This window comes from Temnothorax longispinosus, chromosome 11, assembly GCF_030848805.1.
Source record: "Temnothorax longispinosus isolate EJ_2023e chromosome 11, Tlon_JGU_v1, whole genome shotgun sequence".
Classification (NCBI taxonomy): Eukaryota; Metazoa; Arthropoda; class Insecta; order Hymenoptera; family Formicidae; genus Temnothorax; species Temnothorax longispinosus.
Window position 1 is genome coordinate 7,634,584 of NC_092368.1, and position 19,644 is coordinate 7,654,227.

A 19,644-nucleotide genomic window follows, 5' to 3' on the forward strand; every position below is an offset into this window, starting at 1 on the left:
TAAGCTCGGCGGGCAAATGTAGCGATTAGTTCGTGCTATAAAATCTATGTTTGTGACCACTTAGGTGCATTGCAGCTGATGCATTAACGGTGTCACTATGTCATGCGACATAAATAAAAAACATCTAATGGATCAATCCATAGAAAAAACCGAGAAAGAAGAAAAAGACGGAGGAAACAAAAAATACTGTCGGCGCGTAATTACCTGAGAAAGCGATCTGTGCCACGGGTGTCCAGATGGGCTCGGATGGCTTTTACAAGATCCACTACTGCTACTAGTTAGAGAACTGATCGAACACATAGAACTCTTCCTCGATCCGAGAGACAATGACGGACTCGACGGCGGCGTAGCCAATGACCACTGAGTAACGTCGCAACCTTTTATGTCCGTTATTACCTGCTCGGATGCAGGCGGTAAGTGATGCGGCGACGCGGCGTGTCTTTGCAATTGATCGGAGACCTCTTGCAGATGCGTCAATTCCATTAACATCGCTATCTCCTCGTCCTAAACGGTTGATTATGCATTTATATATATCATCGCCTTTGTACATTGGTTAACGAATTGTATATACGTGTATATCTTTAGAATCCATCTACTAACGAGTACGGGTTTCAGGAATCGGGCAAGGAGACAAAATCTGCCCCTCTCTTCGAGAAGGGCCGCACGGACGGCTTTTCGTTCCGTTTCTTCTAAACTCAGTCTTTTCTCCTGAACAACCGCTGCTGATGACTCTAGCATCCTATTGAGCTCCACATCGGAACAGGTCCCGTGGCTTTGAGACTGTCCTTGAACGTGTAAGTGAACTTGAACCTTTCGTGCTTTCTTCTTTTGCAGACGCAGAGTGTCGGTAGAACGTTTCTTTAGCTCCGCTCTTGCCTTTTTGAATTCTAAAAATAGCGAGATATCGGATTACAGAAGGACGACTCTTCATGAAAATGTAGTTTATCAGAGTACTACAATCGTTAACCTTTGGCATGTTCTTTGTCTAAATTGATTAAAGACTTCTTCCAATCTTCCAATTTCTCTTGTAAAGGCAGCACCAAACAGTCCATAATAGCGCTTGAAAGACGCAAACAGTAGATATGAGTGTAAAGAATGTTCGGAAATTACTGAATGGAAATTTTAAAAAATTTTAATTTAAGCTGTACAGAACATTTTAACGTACCTAGTAAATGATTTCATACGAGTTTCTACCGCTTTATGTCTTAGACATATTCGCGTCAGTGCTGTTCCAATTTCTTTAGTTGCACCTTAATAGCAAACATTTCAACATTTACTTTATTTTGTTCATTTAAATGTATTTAGATGCATTTAACAATTCATATTCTGTATCTTAAAGGTAAAGAATCGTATCTTTATTATTATGAATTCAGAGAAAACAAGGTTTAAAGTTTTAGATAAGGAAATGGTGTATTTTTTAGATATAAAATAAAAGAAGCAACTTGATTTGAGTTTTTAATAAAGTAATTTAACTGACATGTTTAATAGTGCAACTTCTAATAACACGTTATACCCAAATTAAGACACGATGAAAATTTTCAATACGACTTTTTCTAAACACACACATTGTATCTTAAAAACTAATTATAATAGACCCTTTACCATTATACAATTTAAGCTCCTGGTATATTGAGAAATGTATTAACTCTATTTTGTGTGTGTGCTAAAACCTGGAAATACGATTCTTTATCTCTAAGGTACAGAATTATATAGGCAATAAAAGTTTCATTATCATTAATTAATCAATTAGGACTTACCTCTGGCATTAGTCGCAGCATCTGCTATTTTCTGAAAAGCCTCAAGATAAGCGGAAATAGCCAAGATAGCAGCTCTGTAATAATATATATCTCATATTAAACATAAAAATTTCTAAAGCATCCTGAATACTTTCAACCTTTATTTTATCAAAAGTACAACATAAAATAAACATGTAGAATCTTTCACATTAACACGTTGAAGACAGCATAAATATATAATAAATACAATAAAATATACCGTTGAAAAATCTTAAGCACAAAAGAATTTTCTATATACATTTGAACTTGCGTAATTATTATAAAGTATACTTAATAACACACAATGTATTCGAAATTATACAAATCTCTTCACCTCAAGCTCGCATGTAACTTGGTAGCTTTCGAAATCAAATCTTCCCAAAGTGGTGCTCCGTTCTATAAAAAGAAACAAAGTGTTATAACGCATGCAAATTTAACTCCATTTATTGATATTGGCACAGCTCTAATATTAGTTTCTATAGTGTTAGGCAAACAGCAATCTAGACTGATATACTGGTAAGAGATAATCTAATCATACACGCCCATACATTTGGTTCAATCATATATATAATATGTGTGTGTATGTGTGTATATAAAATACTAGTATAGAATATATTTCCTAATGCAATATTATGGCTGCGGCCCACTTGACGCTACAAATGCTTCGAAGCATTCCTCTTCTCTTTTCTTTCAATGAAGAAAGAAGGAGAAGAGAAATGCTTCGAAGCATTTGTAGCGTAAAGTGGACCGCAGCCTATGACTCATAGGAGAAACTAACTCGCACGAATAAAGTAGAATCAATGCTTTTGCTCCTGTTTCCTTAAAAAAAAAGTTTTAATAACACTTAAAACAATAAAATAACAATATTGAGATTTTTTACTTGTGCTTAAAATTGAAGCATTTATTCTCACAAGAAATTACAGAAAAATCAATGAAAAATAAACAATGGAGAGAATTAGAACATTAGCATTAGTAGAACATTAGTATTTGTCATGACAACAGTGACATTTGCAAGTGCTTTGAACTATAAACAGACGCTTTACAAAACAAAAGAATCATATGAAACATAGGCTGTCGTTTCTCTCTTTTCTTCATCATTCAAGAGGAACACTTTTGATTTTATTCCCCGCAAACAGCAGTTGCTCCACTTTCACTCATACGATCTGATATATTTTATGCGTCTTGCAAATTGCATTTGCAACATTAAAACATTATAATACAAAGTATGCAAAATATCATTCCTTCCAAAACAAAACAAAATCTGTGAGCCAATGTAAGTCAAGAACAGGCAAGGGAATTTCCAGCAGCGTTAAAATCTTGAAAAACGGACGATTTTTCGTCACACAGAGGCGTCCATAAAAATAACAATACAATCGTGATTTTCGGGCAAAAAATACTGAAATCATAGCGGGATAACGGAATAAAATCCTCGATAACAATAAGTGTCATGAAATCTGAAATCTCTAAACCAAGGGGGGGGGGCAGAGTAAACATCGCCCCGACCGAACATCGCTAACGTGAAAAATGTGAGGAGCGTCGAGCGCGGTCGGTCGAGCCCAAGTGAAACGGACGTTTCTCACCTTCATGTCAGTGACGATCTGCTGGAACAAACCACCCAACGCGCTGCACTCCCGCTCTATCGTCGCATCCATCTTCCTTGCTTTCCAGGGCTGGCCTGGCTCCCTGGCTTCAACGACTCGGTGGGGGGCTCGGACGCGCTTACGCGACGAGTTCACTCCGCGTCGTCGACGCGATGAACGTTGACAGAAACGACGCACCGTCGCCAACGGGGACGAGCGGTGCGGCCCGTCATTCTCGACCGTGCGGGAAGTTCCCGCCGGGAACGAGACTAACGAGAGACGGAGAGCAACACGCACACAGGAAGGCAGAGAGACAGAAGGGGGGAAGAGAACGAGACGGGGGAGGGAAACCGCGATAGGATGACAGCGGCGAAGCGTAGACGCGACCACGACGCGAGGAGGTCGTTGTCAATGCGAGAATAGACTTTACCAGCAATAGGCGCGCGAGGTGAATCTCTTCTCTCCTCGACGCTCGCTGTAAACCACTGTAAACTGCTGTAAACACAACACGCGACACGACGGGGAACACGCGCGGCGTCTCGCACGATGCGATCGTCGACGAATGGACCAGAATGGACGGACGAGCTCGCTCGCTCGCTTCGCGCGCGAATCTATTTTTCGCGGACGTCGCACCGTACTGGATCGTTGCCCCCTGCGTGGTGACCCCGTTCTAGAAATCGGGATCGATGTTATTCGGTATATGCCTAATCGTTATCCCAAGAAGAAGAGCGAGACGGACAAGGAAAAAAGAGAGTGAGAGAGAAAAGGAGAGAGAGTGACAGATGGGGAACATCTTCCGGATTGCATAGAGTTGCAAGCACTGCGATTGGCTACGGTTGTAACGGTTGGCTACATCGACACTTATGGTGGGTTTTCATGGGCAGTGAAATGCCATGAAATGCAGGGTATGTAGTACATATATGTATATATGTATGTATACGAATTCGTTTATGAATGAAATGGTGCGTCAACATAGGGTACCTATTCTTGAAATTGTTCGTTATAAAACGAATACGTTTATAAACGAAAAGGTGCGTTAACTGGATTCCTATTGGCGCTCAACTGGGAAATCCCTACCTCTTTGTTCATAAACGAATTCGTTTCATAACGAACGAGGTCATTCAAAGTCAAGTTCATATTTTTATCATGTGTCCCCCTCCAAACCATGCAACTTTCGTCTGAAACGTTTTTCAATAAAATCATCGGTTGACGAGATAATCGACTGTATCATGACACCCTGTATATACATATACATACGCACGCACGCACGCACAGAAATTAATATTAGGCTACCAAGGCTGTGGTCCACTTGACGCTACAAATGCTTTGAAGCGTCCTTCTTCTCCTTCTTTCTTTATTGAAAGAGAGGAGAAGAGGAATGCTTCGAAGCATTTGTAGCATCAAGTGGACCGCAGCTAAAAGGCCTGTTCGTTTTAGCTGAACTTCTTGCACGGTTCATCTTTTCTCTTTTTCTCTCCAATATAAGAAGAAAAAGAGAAAAGATGAACTGTTACGTCATTGTCATTTTGACCATCATATTGATCTTTCGTAATGGCTCTGAGCTGCAATTCTGTAACTCGTTATACAGTATTATCGTTGTATTGTCGTTGCGTAGCTTTTTTATCATATAGTATACCTGCACAACTGAGCGCATAACGAGTTACAGAATCGCACCACTGGCCCTAAGTCCCTTCTCCGCTTTTCCCACCTACTTTTTTTTAGAGGGAAGCCTGCCTAACTTGCCAGTTTTACAGTTACGAGCAAATATTTTGGCTCAGATGCCGTACCGCCGTATACCCACGCACCCGGAGCGCTAAAAAACTGATGCATTTCGATTTTTTTTTCATATTATATAAAATAATTTAATTATTTTAAAAACTGTATATATATATATATATATATATATATATATATATATATATAATTATACAATCCTAATGTTTTATTCTTAATTACAGAGGCGGCCATATCTGTGCCACTTCTGCGTGCGCGGATTCCGGCAGCCACTTCTGGTAGGCTGATAACAGAACTAAAATTAAAACATTCCAGCGTTAATCGCGAAACAATATGCAATATTAGCTATATAAATATATATAATATATATATGGAATTATTATCATAATGTTGTAAATATATAATAATATTGTTATATACTATATTTATTATATATATATATATATATATATATATATATATATATATATATATATATATTATAAATATATAATATCCACAGACTTTTATACTAGACTACTAACATCAATGGACGCACAGTCGAAAAGCTGATGCGAGTGCGAGGTGCAAGTGGTAGTGAAGGGTGCGGCCATATTGAATTGAGTCACTATCGGGTGTTCAATTGCTCATGATGTGCGTTTATCTGCGTTTCGTTATTACAGTACATAACGAAGCAGGCGAATGTTTTTGTGTTAAATATTGGTACATGTTATCAATAAGTTTGTAATTCATGCCTTCGACATGTAACGTACTTGGATGCTGAAATCGAACCACTACTACTGTAGTATTAAACCCTTTCTGTTGGACATTCTGTATATACTAGACTATTGTATAGAAATCTTGTATAGAACCACTTGTATAAAATCTGTAGTATAGCATATCTTGACTAAAATCAATATGGCGGCAAGCATCATGGCTGAGATGTCTGTTAGCGGTCTAGTATTGCATAGAAGTCTATGATAATATCTAAATATTATTTTATAAGTTCAAATCTCACATTTTTTATCCGAACCCCAGATTTCTACCAGTTTGTCTTTGGACACGACTCCCTGCGACTGCAGCGTTTGTACTATTGCTTGAGTGCGTGGTATCAACCTGAAAAAATCGTATTAAATTGACGTAATCTATTCGATGAATCAACGTGAAATCGAAAGGAGATAGAATAACGATTTACCTGGCCCATGACTTGGTGATACTCCCAGGTGTCGTCAGCAGCGACGGGACAAATCGTTTCAGCTTAGGATACACTTGACCCTCCAAGAAGAAATACGCGAACCACTTGACACCGTCCACCGTCAACGGATGCTCTATATCCATCGATGGTAGTGCCCATCCGGCCTTTCCGAATGTACCAGACACGCGGCAGATGATCTTCCCGGTTCCTTGATTATATCTATAAATGAGAATAATATTCGATCATAATGAAGATTAATATATTTATAAATAAGTAGGAAAAACATTATAAAGCAAGAATTGTGATAAAAATACCTTGGCGGTGGATCAACCAATGGTTCACTAAGATGGCATAGCATGGGAGCGAATTTCGGCAACCATTCGGGTTCTATCGCCGTGACACCTCGCATGTACATCTTTCCATTCGTTTCGTACACCTCTTGATAAACCACCCATTCCGGACTGATTTTCCGTAGAACGCACGAAGAATGCATGAATACAGGTTCCTCCATTTCTGGTGTTCTGAAAGATGGTTCGGAATGGAGAGGTCGCATTCAATAGGTCTTAATTATCGATTATAATTAATAACACACCTGTAAGCGTGTTTCCACTTGGCCTTATCCTGATCCTCTTTTACCTCGTCGGGCGAAACTTTTCTCGCGACTTGATCCGCCATACTTGCAAGAACTATCTGGCGCAGCAATTTCGCTTCCATGTCGGTTGGTAACGGCATTCTGTAACAATTCTTGTTGTAGATAACCGTCTCAAACATATTGCAACGTGCATACAGTCAAATTCCAGTATTCTGATCTAATCGAGATCGAGCATTCCCTTTATTCCGAAAGATTACTGAACTCTATACAGTTCAGGGATTTATCTTTTAGAATGGTCCGAATAAAGGCATTTGTAATAAATAAAAGATACGTACTTGGGATCAATGATTAAATTTAGATTTGGCACATTTAAATTAATCTCATTGGTGAGCTGTTGCCTAAGTTTCCTGATCTCGACCATAGCTTTATGTCTCAAACCATTTTCCTCGCAGAAAGGCAACAGTTTTCCCTTCGATCCTGCGTACTCGGCAGTTCCGATAGCTCTTATCAGAACCATTGGATCACCTGTTCACAAACAGAAACATATCGTTTAGCGTTCATATTCGTATTATATGAGTGGAAGTTATATGAACGGAAAATGAATTCGAGATTACGTACCGAGGAGCAAATTATTGCCAATTCCGGCCCAGTAACGGCGCGTTTGCAACCATTTGCTCTTAGTTGAACCCTCCATGTCGCGAGTTTCTATAAGCACTTCTGGTACGCTAAGAGCCGCTACCATGCATCTCGTATATGTCGACAAGTTGATGTGCTGATGTGACAGTGCCAGCATCTTGCCGTAACGCGGAGAAACTGGAAACGCAGCGATACTGCGTCCAAGCGGCGTCACTTTCGCGCAGTATATCTCTAAATATAATGAAACATTAATTCTGTGCTTTAGACAATGTAATAATATTTTAAATATAAAAGAATAATTTTAAGTTTCATAATAAGCTCCGAGTGCTTCGACTCTACGCATTGCAATTTTGCAATGCCGTCTAAATGACAATATAAATGTTTCTGTTCGATTACCTTCCTGTTTCTTCGAAGGCGGCTCTAATGCTCCAAGTATCGTAAGCCGTTTCTCCGCAGACTTCAACTGCACGACATCTGGTGGCGTAGGAAATGGAAAGTTCACAACTTTGTCTATATTCATCGCCTTCATCTGCAGTAATAAGTCGTCCACTGGTTTTCTCTGAATCTCCGACTGGCTGTATTCCTCGAAATCGTTGTATACAGCCGATGAGTATAATCTATACGAAAAGAAATGTATGTATAAAGACTGCAAAGCAAAAGATTATGTGCATAATTAATATAACTATACTTTAAACATAAAGTTTTTAAAAAAAATTAATTTTGAAAATTTCTAAAAAAAAATGATCAAAGCCGATCAAGAGACACGGTAGTGTCTCGCGCCAAGTACACGCGGAGCGAGACCGACCGTGACTCTTTTACGCGACGTATTCATATAATACGTTTACGCGAGCGTTACTTTTGTAGTAACTTATGATAATTCCTTCGCGTAAACGGGATTTTCTTTCGCGTAAACGGGATTTTGTAGTAACTTACGATAATTTACTCCGCGTAAACGAGTGAATTATGAATTATAGTAAGTTACTACAGAAGTAACGCTCGCGTAAACTAACAGAGCCGTATTAGCATCGTAAGACTACTTAAGGGGATCCTGCAGCCGTATTATTTACCAACATTATCGTTTTTAGATGGATCTTTTAATTGACTTTATAAAATTGCAAAAATATTTTACAGAATTAAAGTACGCAAAATCTAGGTATATAAGCGCGATTTTATATCAAAAACACCAAAAGATTCCTCCCTTAGGAAAACATGTAGGAATAATATCGTGTAAGTAGAAGTAAGATTCAATGCGTACAAAAAAAGATCCATCAAAAGTTTATTTTAGTAATGCAAATACGGATGCAGAATGACAAGAAGAACAGCAACAGTAGTTGCCGGATCTTGCGAGAGATGGCGAGCAATCGAACAAGGACAGATGTTATTTCGTTATGCCCGTTCTAGACTGGAGGATGATCCTATTCTCGGCTCATCCTCCTTTGTATAGTGTACGTGACATAAACTATACATAAAATATAGATTTTTACCCGTCTACACTAGAGCCACAAGTAGGATCATCTCCAGTCTAGAACGGGCATTAGACAAAGACAGATAGGGAAAACAAAATTAGAAAGATTGACATTATCGAGATCAAGGAAGTTCGCCTGTCACTGCAGGATCCCCTTAAGGGGATTACGTGAACGTAATGTACGTACATTATCGTACTTTTCGTTTAACTTTTTTGTTTGGAGTCTCAGCCTAATTCTACAAACGGTATGATATTCCTTGATGTCTACTGAATGGACCTGCACCCTCATTTTGTAACATCAAGTTGTAGAATTTTTATACGAAGCAAATATTGTTAGAAACGAGTGTAGGTATTACAGACAGCTTTAGGATCACCTTAAGACGGTCTTGAAATAAGAACCGACTATAAATACCGGCGTAAATCTACAATTTGTAAGGTCCACCTTATTAAAGATTTTCATGCATGTAAATTGCGGGATGTTTCAAGATACCTGTAGCAATGACCAGGTCGAGTTCTACCGGCTCTGCCGGCACGTTGGGTGGCCGCTGCTTTGCTCGCATAGCTAATATGATACGTGCTTACACCTGTCACCTTGTCATACAGCCTAGTTTTACAACGCCCGCTATCTACAACGTATCTGATGTTAGGAATCGTCAGCGAGGTTTCTGCAACATTAGTAGATACCACGCACAAGCGACATCCTTCTGGTGGTGACTCAAACACCTAAAATCATATTAAATTTAAAATTAATTATTTCATCACAAAATAGGTCTGTTGTTTTAATTTACTACAAAAAGTGTTAACATCAAAAGGATCACAATTGATTTATCATTATGCACTACATATTTACTCTAGCCTGTTTGTGCCCAGGTAAAAGGGAGTAAAGGGGTAAGACCCATAATGGCTGCACGTTTGTCAGTCCCTTGAAATCAGTAACATCTTCATCTTCATCTTCATCCTCATCAAAATTCTCTTCATCGTCCTGCGCATTGATTAAATCCTCGTGTGTGTCATCAATAGGATTTATCAAATAGCTAAACATAAATATTTGTTATGATAAATTATAGAAAAATATAAAAAATTAAAATATGGCGATACGAATATACGTACTCATCGAGATTAATAGTCGGGAGTATAATCTGTTTCTTCTGCCTCTGTTTATTACGGCGCAACGCTTCCTTGGCATCGAAATCATCTTCGGAATTTTCTTGTTCGCTATGTTCTTTATCCAGTGCTTCTGTCGTTTCATTTTTCTCAGAGTCTTGCACCACTTTAATTTGGGGCTTTTTATTTTTCCTCAATGGAAACGATTTGCGTAATTTACGCACAACAGTATGCACCTCTTGCTGACCTGCAATAAACAAATTCGTTAAGAATACGAAGATTGTACTGTAATAATAGTATATAAAAATAGAGACGTTTTCGATAATTTACCTGTTAAAAATATTAGTATGCCACCTTCTGGAAGGCGAGTATGTATCTTTATCGCTTTACGCAATGCTTCATTGACGTAATCCTTCCTTGTTCTTCTATTAAAATGTATCTTTACAAGAAACTGTCGCGCTTTGACCTCAATTACCGGTGGTTTTACCTTGAACAACCTCGTATTCTCTACGAATTCCTTCACGGACAGCGTAGCTGACATAATTATCAGTTTCAAAGGGTTGCTGCGTTTGTTACGAAGCGGAACAATCCTCGACAATAAACCGATCAAAATATCGGTATAGACGCTACGTTCGTGCGCTTCATCGAGTATAATGACAGAGTATTTGGTTAATAGGAAATCCTATTAAAAAAATTGAGAGATCATATTAGATATATAATAATTATATATCAGATATGTACAGAATTGTTTGTACTGCGACAATTTAAGATATATCACTCACACTTTGAATTTCTCTCAGTAAAACACCATCAGTCATGAACTTGATCTTTGTTTCTTCCGTAACATTTCCTTCAAAACGAATCAGATACGAAACCTCCCTTTCGGAAAGATTCAGTTCTTCAGCTACACGCTTGCTCATTGACATCGCTGCCACTCTTCTTGGTTCGGTTATTCCAATCAATTTATTTTGCGCATATCCAGCCTCATATAAAAATTGAGGCACTTGCGTTGTCTTCCCTATAATGAGATTGAACTATTGAACAATAATTAAGATAGCACACATGAAAAATTGTGCTTGGCCTAATATTATTATAATTATTACCTAAAAAATTAACAAAGACTTTGTTAAAGTGTCTGTTAATTGTGTAATTTTACTCACCACTTCCCGTCTCTCCAGTTATTATGACTACTGGATTCTCATTTATTGTTTCAACTATAATTTGTTCTTCCGCAACAACGGGTAGTTTCAATCTGGCTGCTTGTATTCCAGGCTTTCTATTTACAGATATAAAGACAGCTGGCGTGTGGACTTTGGGAACATTTTGTTGTACTTCTTCCACTGATTTTTTAGATTCCTGAGATTTAGCTGAAAGTGTTTCCTTTTCCGCATCTCTCGTGAAATTCTTCTCATCTTTCTTTTCATTTATTTCAGCCTTTTCACTTGTCACATTAGAACCAGTAGTATTATCAAGAACATGTGTTTCATTTTCTTCTTCGTTATCACTATCTTCTTCTTTGCTACTATCACTGGACTTAAAATAAACATTATTCGATTACTTGTACTATAACTTTATAAATTTCCATCGTCGCTATTTCAAACTTACCTCAAACCCAACTATATTTGGATCAAGCTTAGCTTCGTCTTGTTTTACACCGTCCAGAATAGCTAATCTTTTTTTCTTGCTCATTTTAATAGAATTTACAGACTTTATCAAATCGCTTTCCTCCTCATCCGCTTTGCGCTTTAATTTTTCAACAGGCATCTCAAGTTCTCGAAAATGACGCTTTAAGCCCTTGTTTTGCAGGGATGTTAGGCTCACATACTGTTGCAGTTCGGTAGGAGATGCTTGCACTTTTGCCAGATTTTCTAACAACGTTGCTCTCTACCAAATATTATTATCAAAGACATCAAGTAAACGTTTTATGTTGTTTATATAGAATAAAATTATGGTACCTGTAACTTTTTCTTCTTTCGTTCTACTACTTTTTCTAGTTGTTTCCTGCGCTTCTTCGATAACAATCGAGTAGTTGTTACCTTCTTATCTATGTTTTTTGTTTTTCTCTTTTGAGTGGGCAAAACAAGCGCATTGCAACTGTCGTAATTCTCAGCGCGATGCTCAATGTCCACTACAATCTGGCAAATATGTTTAATAAGTAATATATTTAAAGCAACAAATGACTTTAAACAACTTGATAAACATTTTACGTAATAAAAATACTATAGACAGTATATATAAGTTACAAGTGTTACACAAACAATAATTTATCTTTTTCATGAGGAAACAAAACGGATGTAAGTATTACAACTAGAGGTAATAAATTTACCTCTTTAGTGGTAGAATTATCGACTTCCACGTTTGCAACAGCTCTTGACTTCGAATTATAACGTTTTTTCCCCATTGTTAAGAATTGAAAAAAAGCCCAGTTCAATCTCGGATTTTGAGAATGTAGTCATTCGGCTCTCTTTCGTCCCGAAAACCAAAGTTTTCAAAACATAAAATAAGACTTTGAAGCCTGATCTACAATGTGTTCTTTGCTTTCTTTTTTCTGCTCTTACCTTTTTGCGACTCTCGTATTTCGCAATTCCGTCGCGTAATGCGATGTTTTTTGTTCTCTGTCGCCCAAGATAAAAATTGACGAACTTCAGAAGAGACAAGAAACATCACGTTACGCGACGGAATTGTGAAATACGAGAAAAAGGCTGATCTACAATGTGCTCTTTGCTTTCTGTTTTTTGCTCTTAACCTCTTTGCGACTATCTCGTATTTCGCAATTCCGTCGCGTAACATGATGTTTCTTGTCTCTTCTGAAGTTCGTCAATTTTTATCTTAGGCGACAAAGAACAAAAAACATCGCGTTACGCGACGCAATTGCGAAATACGGGATAGTCGCAAACAGGTTAAGAGCAAAAAACAGGAAGCAAAGAACACGTGAGCTAGTTTACTTTACACCGAGCATTTGATACGCGTACCAAGTACTATATTCGGACTAAATTGGCTTAGTACGAGAGCTCCGGTAACTTAGCCGGTCAACTTCGACTTTATTAATTTTCATATTTTTTTATCGTTTGTTGGTCGTTTGTTGGTGATTGTTGGCCTAATTACAACGTTTGTTGGTTCTTAATTTTTTTTTAAATTTAAAAAGAAAAATTAGCATTAAGTTAGCCGGAAAAATTTTATTTTTAATTTCAAAAAAGCCTAATCGATGCGTAATCGTATGCTGATGATTGTTGGTCTAATTTTAGCGTTTGTTGGTTTATTATTAGTCTTAAAAACGAAAAAAAAACGAAAAATTATCTCAAATATTAAAGTAATCGAAGATTGGTTTATTTGCCTACGACTTAAGCTTTATTTCTATCAATTTAAGGCTAACATCTATAAAACTGCCATATGAATACGGACCTTAACATCGGCAGAAAATCGCGAAAAGATCAAGAAACATGGTGTATAAGTTTATAAGTTCTACTTTTAAACATAAAATTGTGCTTAAAATGGATTAATTATGAATTTATCATTTTCTTCTTTCCATGAACTCTTCATTCAAGACGCCTAATTGTCAAAGTACGTATAAAATAAATGTCAAACTTACCATATGTGCTAAAAAAAATGATAGAATAAAGTATATCATACATACCTAAATGTGATCACTTAAAAACATGATACAGTGTTTCATGATATGCGCATTATGTTTGCGTTTAAAGAACTGAAATTTAAATAAGTTGTATTTTTATAAATAAAGATTATTTATGTGATCATTAAGAATATATATTATTTTATAAGAATATAAGCTTCAACCTGATTGAATTTACATAAAATTTAAGAGAATTCTCGTATTCATACGTGAATATACGTTTCCTAGTAGAATTTTCTTGAAAAAAAACCTACTTCTCCAATGTATGCTTCTGTTTCTCACTTGTGGAAAGTGTTTTACTGTAAAAATTATAGATTTTTGTTGAAGTAACAAAACGTCATTTTTTTTAAGAACCTTATTATTTCATACAATTTTCATATAGATCCTAATGTTCATGTCTTTTACAATAAATAAGTACTATATGTATCTCAGGTCTATATTCCACTTCTTAGCAAGAACTATTCTTACAAATTATCTGCCAATCTTCGATTATTTTAATATGTGAGATAATTTTTCGTTTTTTTTTTCGTTTTTAAGACTAATAATAAACCAACAAACGCTAAAATTAAACCAACAATCATCAGCAAACGATTACGCATCGATTAGGCTTTTTTGAAATTAAAAATAAAATTTTTCCGGTTAACTTAATGCTAATTTTTCTTTTTAAATTTAAAAAAAAATTAAGAACCAACAAACGTTGTAATTAGGCCAACAATCACCAACAAACGACCAACAAACGATAAAAAAATATGAAAATTAATAAAGTCGAAGTTGACCGGCTAAGTTACCGGAGCTTAGTACGAGGGTGTAAACAATAGCGTATTAAGTTGGTACGATACATATCATGAAGGCGTATCGTACCAAAATAGTATGCGTATTAAATGCACATATAGCGCTGTAAACGCTGGTGTACGAAGACTGCCTAGGTTAATGTTTCCCGACCGGCAGTATTCAATTTACGTATATACCAGTACTGAAAATACTATCTACATATGTACAATGTCAAATAAAAAAGGATTAAATTGAGGGGAACAAGAAACAACAGTGTTTTTGCAATTATGCATTGATAAACAAATATTAGCAATCATGGATGGCAAAAGACACAAACATATCGAAATATTTAAAATGCTTGAGCCAGAAATGGAAAAGCTAGGTTATGAAAAATCAGCGGACCAGATGAAACTACAATTGAATAAATAACTGTCGTAAATGTCTTTTACAATTATTTTGCTGGATTTTTAGAAATCCCAATAAAGTGGAAAATAAAGTTGCAATATTCTTTTCCATATCCATTTCTATAATAGGCCAATTCCTTTTAGTGACACAAGTCGACACAAGTGTCGTTCTGTCTTTGTTATTCATTGAATGCCAAGAAGGATAGAACGATGTTTGTGTCGACTTGTGTCACTAAAAGGAATTGGCCACTGATCTATATTATAACTGGCCCAATATTGACGATAATAAACGTATAAGCTGCGTTTCAATATTCACTCTACAATGTATGTATACGTACACTATAGATCTTCAGTTGACAGCGAATATCGAAACGTATCCATAATATAAATGGTGTAAACGCATGTGAATAAAACGTTTGATGCGTACCAGCTTGATTCGTATTAAACTTAGGTACGGTGTAAACTAGCACATTGTAGATCAGGCTTTAGGTTAGAGTCTTGAAAATAAAAATAGAAAATAAAAACGTGGTTTTGAGAGGTTAGGTTATGAGTAAAGGTAGGTTTTCAAGGGCAGTGAATGCAGCAGCAGCGAGCAGCAGTTTAGTAATTTCCTAGAATCGGTTTGGCTCACTTCCGGCGCGCAAAGTTTTCTGATAGGTCATCCTATAGTACGTGCACCTGCACTTCAAGTTTTTAAGTTCAAAGAAAAGAGAAAAGCGAGAGGTTATGAGTATAGAACAGTATAGAAAGTGTACCCAAAAGGAATCGAAGGGAACAGATTCTCGGACACGCGCATTGAAAATTTAAAATCTGAGGCTTTGGAATCCTGAGTCAAATCAGATCGGCGGGACGTCGTCGAGCATGGCTTTGCTTCGACGAATTCGACCAGCATACAGACTCTTCGGCGAAGGTGTCGTAGTCATCTTTTCGCGTCGAGGTAACGCTGTTCCATCTTTCAGAACGTGCTGCTTTTCGACGGCGTCAACGAGACAGCGACAGCATCAACAACCAGAGACCAATAACGAAGTGAAAAACTGCGACAGTCGGTCGAGCGGTGACAAGAAACCGGTCATCGACGAAACGACGATCCGGAGGATTGAGAGACTGGCACTGGTCGGCTTTGAGTACAGGCAGAGCAAACGGGTGCTGGAGGAGGCAATAGCGTTCACCGAGCGGCTGCGGACGGTCGGCATCGACGAGACCGTGCGTCCGATGTACAGCACCCTGGAGAACTATTGTATTCACCTGCGGGACGACGTGGCGCGACACGACGTCGATCGGCGCGAGATACTGAAGAACGCCGCAGTGTTAGAAGAAGAGTACTTTGTCGCGCCACTGGCGACAAACAAGGAAAAGGAGAGCGAGCCCAAACGATGAGTCTAGAAGCTGTGTTGAAGGCCGTTGGCCCATATTTCCTTAGTCTGTCCGAGCGAATGTTTGTGTACGGGCCCCAGGGCAAGTTGCTACTGAGGAACCTGGAGGAACACTGGTTTACACACTGCGTCACGATCCCACACTACAACGTGTTTCCATGCGACGTGATCGTAGACACGTTGCAGCTACTGCGGAGCAATTCGATGGACGAGGTACTGCCGTTTGCGCTCGCCATGCTTGTGACATCCAAAAGCGGGTGGAACGAGTCGTTGCTGTCGGCAGGTGGTAGGATACCGTCCCACAGAACAGCCAAGATCAACGTGTTCGTCGATGCGTCAGACGCGAAGAGTCTGCTACACAAGAAGCAGAGGGAGCGCAAAGTGTGGTGGCGCAAACTCGCCCAGCACCCCTCGAGATTTGTGCTCGCTGAGGCGAAGAAGACACGGAATCTCGACATGACGGAGATAGAGGCGCAGTTTCCCTTTGGAAATATCGTCGTGGAAACGATCACTCATTATCCTGGCGTACGCAAGTTGTATCCTCAGGTACTAACGCTTTCTTAATAAACTGCGATATATCGATAACATAATGAGAAATAGAGAGAGAGACAGAGAAAGAGAGAATTATTTAAATGGGGTATTTATTTACAGGCCGAAAATAATAAAGATAATGCTGCAGACGTGCATATGGTCGAGCATGTCGCTTCCTTGGATTGGGGCTGCTTGGCGTTACTCTGCGACAGCCACATGTTGGATAAATCAAATAGAGCGTATATTCATCCTAAGTTATCCCCATACAAAATTACGTTTCACATAGCGAGACAGGAGAACGAGACTGATTCGGATATAGAAGACTTAAATCGCTTTGTGCTATACTTAAGCAATATGCTTAGGGCGAGAGGAATCTCTACCATATTGATGAATACAGAACAAATCATAGAAATGTGCCTGATCCCGCACGTCGTGTCAGTGGATAAGACTAGTCTTAAGAATGGCGTTGTACATGTTAAAAATCGCTCGACGACTCTTAGCGAAGCAGTTCATATTACCGACTTGGTAAAGTATATTAGTTTGCGTTCTTCTTGATTTGCTACAATGGCACAACCGGATTTTTTTCGATCAATGTTACCAATCATGAGATGTAGCTATCATCATGTAACTATATTTAATTATTAACTATATTTATTACTGACAGTTACAACGATATAAACTGTAAATATAAGTGAAAATTCTGGTTCTACATTCTCTCCTCTTCATCCCTATTTTACTGACTCTCTGAATTTTAAGATAAACAGCTATCTTTTGATCTTGCGATAATATACATTAATTGAAATAAAGTACGCGAAAGAAAATAATAAAGGCAACTTAGACTTTTCTCGTCCTGGGAAAGGAGACGCAGCACGTGGCATTGTACGAAGGACGACGGAAGGAAGGAAGAAAATGTTTGGGAAGGGAACACTGCCAGACATTTCATACTTAGTTGAAACGTACACTACCGTGCACGTTCGACGAGCCTCCCAAGATTGGCCGAATTTATCTCGAATTGGCGATGCCACAGAGGCAGTTGAATGTTTCTCTGATACAAGAGAATAATACTCTCAACTGAAGCTAAGCAGGTAGTTGTAGCTTCTTGCCTTTGAGTACTTTGGTAATATAGAGGTAGAAAAAGTCACAATAGAGAACTGTTTGCACCAATCCGGCGACTATAGCGATCAAGTCGTAATGATCCTCAGCGTAGTAGCGGTAGATCCAGTTGAACAGATACAGGCCTCTGTATGATCCTAATGCAAACAAGTAGTGGCTGGTAATGCTTTCCGCCTCGCCTGTTTTTGACACCAGGAACAACTGGGGTAATATCGCCACTGACTCTAGGTAAATGCTGAACGTCCACAAGACTTCGACAGGGGACAGCTCATGATTGATTAACAGTGCCAGGACAAACGCGGGTAAGATTAGGAACTCGATCCTGCAACAGAAAGCCCATCTGTCAGTGGAAGTATCCACAGTGAAAACGCCCTGGACAACTTCTCGATAACAATCTTGGGCCTCACCTGAACGTATCGTGATTATGATCGTACGTGGCTTTGAACTTGACATACATCAAGAAGACCGTGGCGAGGGACGTGGCGATGAATATGATCTTCATGAACGTGTTATACGCCGAGATGAATGTGGTGAACAGGTCTAGATAACGGGTGGTATAAACAATCGCAAAGAGGATCTGCGATTTGCCACTGATACCTGCGAACAGTTCAAGCGTCGATAATCGCTGTCAGTGGAGCGGAACGTCACCGGCGTTCGGTTGTAACACATCAAGCTCGTCATGAACACGCGCGTCCCTGAGCGAAACGATCAAGGCGGTTCACTCACCGGCGCAGCTCCGTGTCTTCCATATTTTGAGGAGTAGGATGATAATGGCTAAAAGGTGCGACAGATCGCCCAGCAGTCGGAATATATTCATGCTTACGGTCGCGGGGGTGTGATTTTACGTAAAAAAACCCGCGGAGGAGTCAGAGAGCCAGCTCGCGCAGCTCGCTCGACGGCGGCACACAAATATGACGTGGCTCTGACTGCGGCTAAAGCAGATGGCTGACCCCCCCAAATCAGATTGAACAGTGTTGGACCGCATTCGAAAACTTCACTCGGGTGCACAACTGGTACATACATACACCGTGTAGGTTTTATCTTTGTTCAATTTTCAGTAGAAAGCTTTCCAGCAAGCGACACAAGTCGACACAAACATCATTCTATCTTTCTTTTTTAGCAATGAGTAACAAAGATAAAATGATACTTGTGTCGACTTGTGTCGCTTGCTGAAAAGCTGCCATAGTGGATCACAGAAAGGCTGCAACACTTTAGGTTTGTTCGCGTCGCATACTCCAATATATACCAGACGGGTAAAGGGTGGCGATTGGAGCAGATGAGTTTTTGGAATGCATTGAAGTGAGTAGGAGCATGGTGGGGCGTGCGACGCGAACAAACCTTTTATTTTTTGATAGGTTTTGAAACGCAGCCTAGGTACCTAATTCTTGAAATCGTTCGTTATGAAACGTATTCGTTTATGAACAAAAAGGTGAAGATTTCCTAGTTGAGCGCCAATGGGTACCCAGGGTGTATTCCGAATCGAGTTAGGTCGGTAAAGCGGGGAGCACACAGTTCTGCACAACGCATAATGCGTAAGCATAAGAAAACTGATTGGTCTATTTCCTTATGCACATGTGTATGGACCAATCTATTTTCTTATGCTTACGCATTAAGGTGAAATTTCATGGGCAGTGAAAAGTAGCAGCAGATCGTACTGATTGGCTACAAAATAGAGAAGTTCTAGGAACTGGAGAACTTTTCTATTTTATAGCCAATCAGTACAATCTGCTGCTGCTTTTCACTGCCCATGAAATTTCACCT

The 19,644-nt window shown here is 38.8% G+C and overlaps 4 protein-coding genes across 7 annotated transcripts in view; 2 read left to right on the forward strand and 2 right to left on the reverse strand.

The window, feature by feature from the left end:
* The window catches only part of LOC139822302 (probable ATP-dependent RNA helicase kurz), an 18,732-nt gene extending 5,739 nt beyond the window's left edge, over window positions 1-12,993 (reverse strand). For 2 of the 4 annotated variants that reach the window (XM_071793914.1, XM_071793913.1), the window contains exons 1-7: window positions 3,356-5,300; window positions 2,110-2,171; window positions 1,758-1,831; window positions 1,166-1,250; window positions 968-1,059; window positions 601-887; window positions 205-504 (exon numbers count right to left, since the gene is read on the reverse strand). In XM_071793914.1, the coding sequence (XP_071650015.1) occupies window positions 205-504; window positions 601-887; window positions 968-1,059; window positions 1,166-1,250; window positions 1,758-1,831; window positions 2,110-2,171; window positions 3,356-3,427 (972 nt within the window). In that variant the 5' untranslated portion in view covers window positions 3,428-5,300. Of the gene's footprint in view, window positions 1-204; window positions 505-600; window positions 888-967; window positions 1,060-1,165; window positions 1,251-1,757; window positions 1,832-1,877; window positions 2,172-3,355; window positions 5,385-6,086; window positions 6,185-6,263; window positions 6,483-6,577; window positions 6,785-6,855; window positions 6,997-7,190; window positions 7,381-7,473; window positions 7,723-7,887; window positions 8,109-9,446; window positions 9,680-9,806; window positions 9,991-10,066; window positions 10,308-10,390; window positions 10,743-10,842; window positions 11,079-11,220; window positions 11,594-11,665; window positions 11,945-12,015; window positions 12,196-12,386 lie in introns of those variants that run through there. The other 2 variants (XM_071793910.1, XM_071793911.1) reach the window with 2 other exon arrangements.
* Window positions 12,994-15,419: 2,426 nt separating this feature from the next.
* On the forward strand, window positions 15,420-16,243 carry Gatc (glutamyl-tRNA(Gln) amidotransferase subunit C, mitochondrial). The gene has a single exon (XM_071793917.1). The coding sequence runs from the start codon at window positions 15,728-15,730 to the stop codon at window positions 16,241-16,243; it is 516 nt and encodes a 171-aa protein (XP_071650018.1). The 5' UTR covers window positions 15,420-15,727.
* Window positions 16,240-17,479, forward strand: Dnapol-gamma35 (DNA polymerase subunit gamma-2). The gene is made up of 2 exons (XM_071793915.1): window positions 16,240-16,785; window positions 16,891-17,479. The coding sequence occupies exons 1-2, from the start codon at window positions 16,240-16,242 to the stop codon at window positions 17,323-17,325; spliced, it is 981 nt and encodes a 326-aa protein (XP_071650016.1). The 3' UTR covers window positions 17,326-17,479.
* Window positions 16,864-18,980, reverse strand: Kdelr (ER lumen protein-retaining receptor). The gene is made up of 3 exons (XM_071793916.1): window positions 18,610-18,980; window positions 18,291-18,480; window positions 16,864-18,205 (listed from the first exon to the last, which is right to left on the reverse strand). The coding sequence occupies exons 1-3, from the start codon at window positions 18,698-18,700 to the stop codon at window positions 17,848-17,850; spliced, it is 639 nt and encodes a 212-aa protein (XP_071650017.1). The 5' UTR covers window positions 18,701-18,980; the 3' UTR covers window positions 16,864-17,847.
* Window positions 18,981-19,644: the final 664 nt, after the last annotated feature.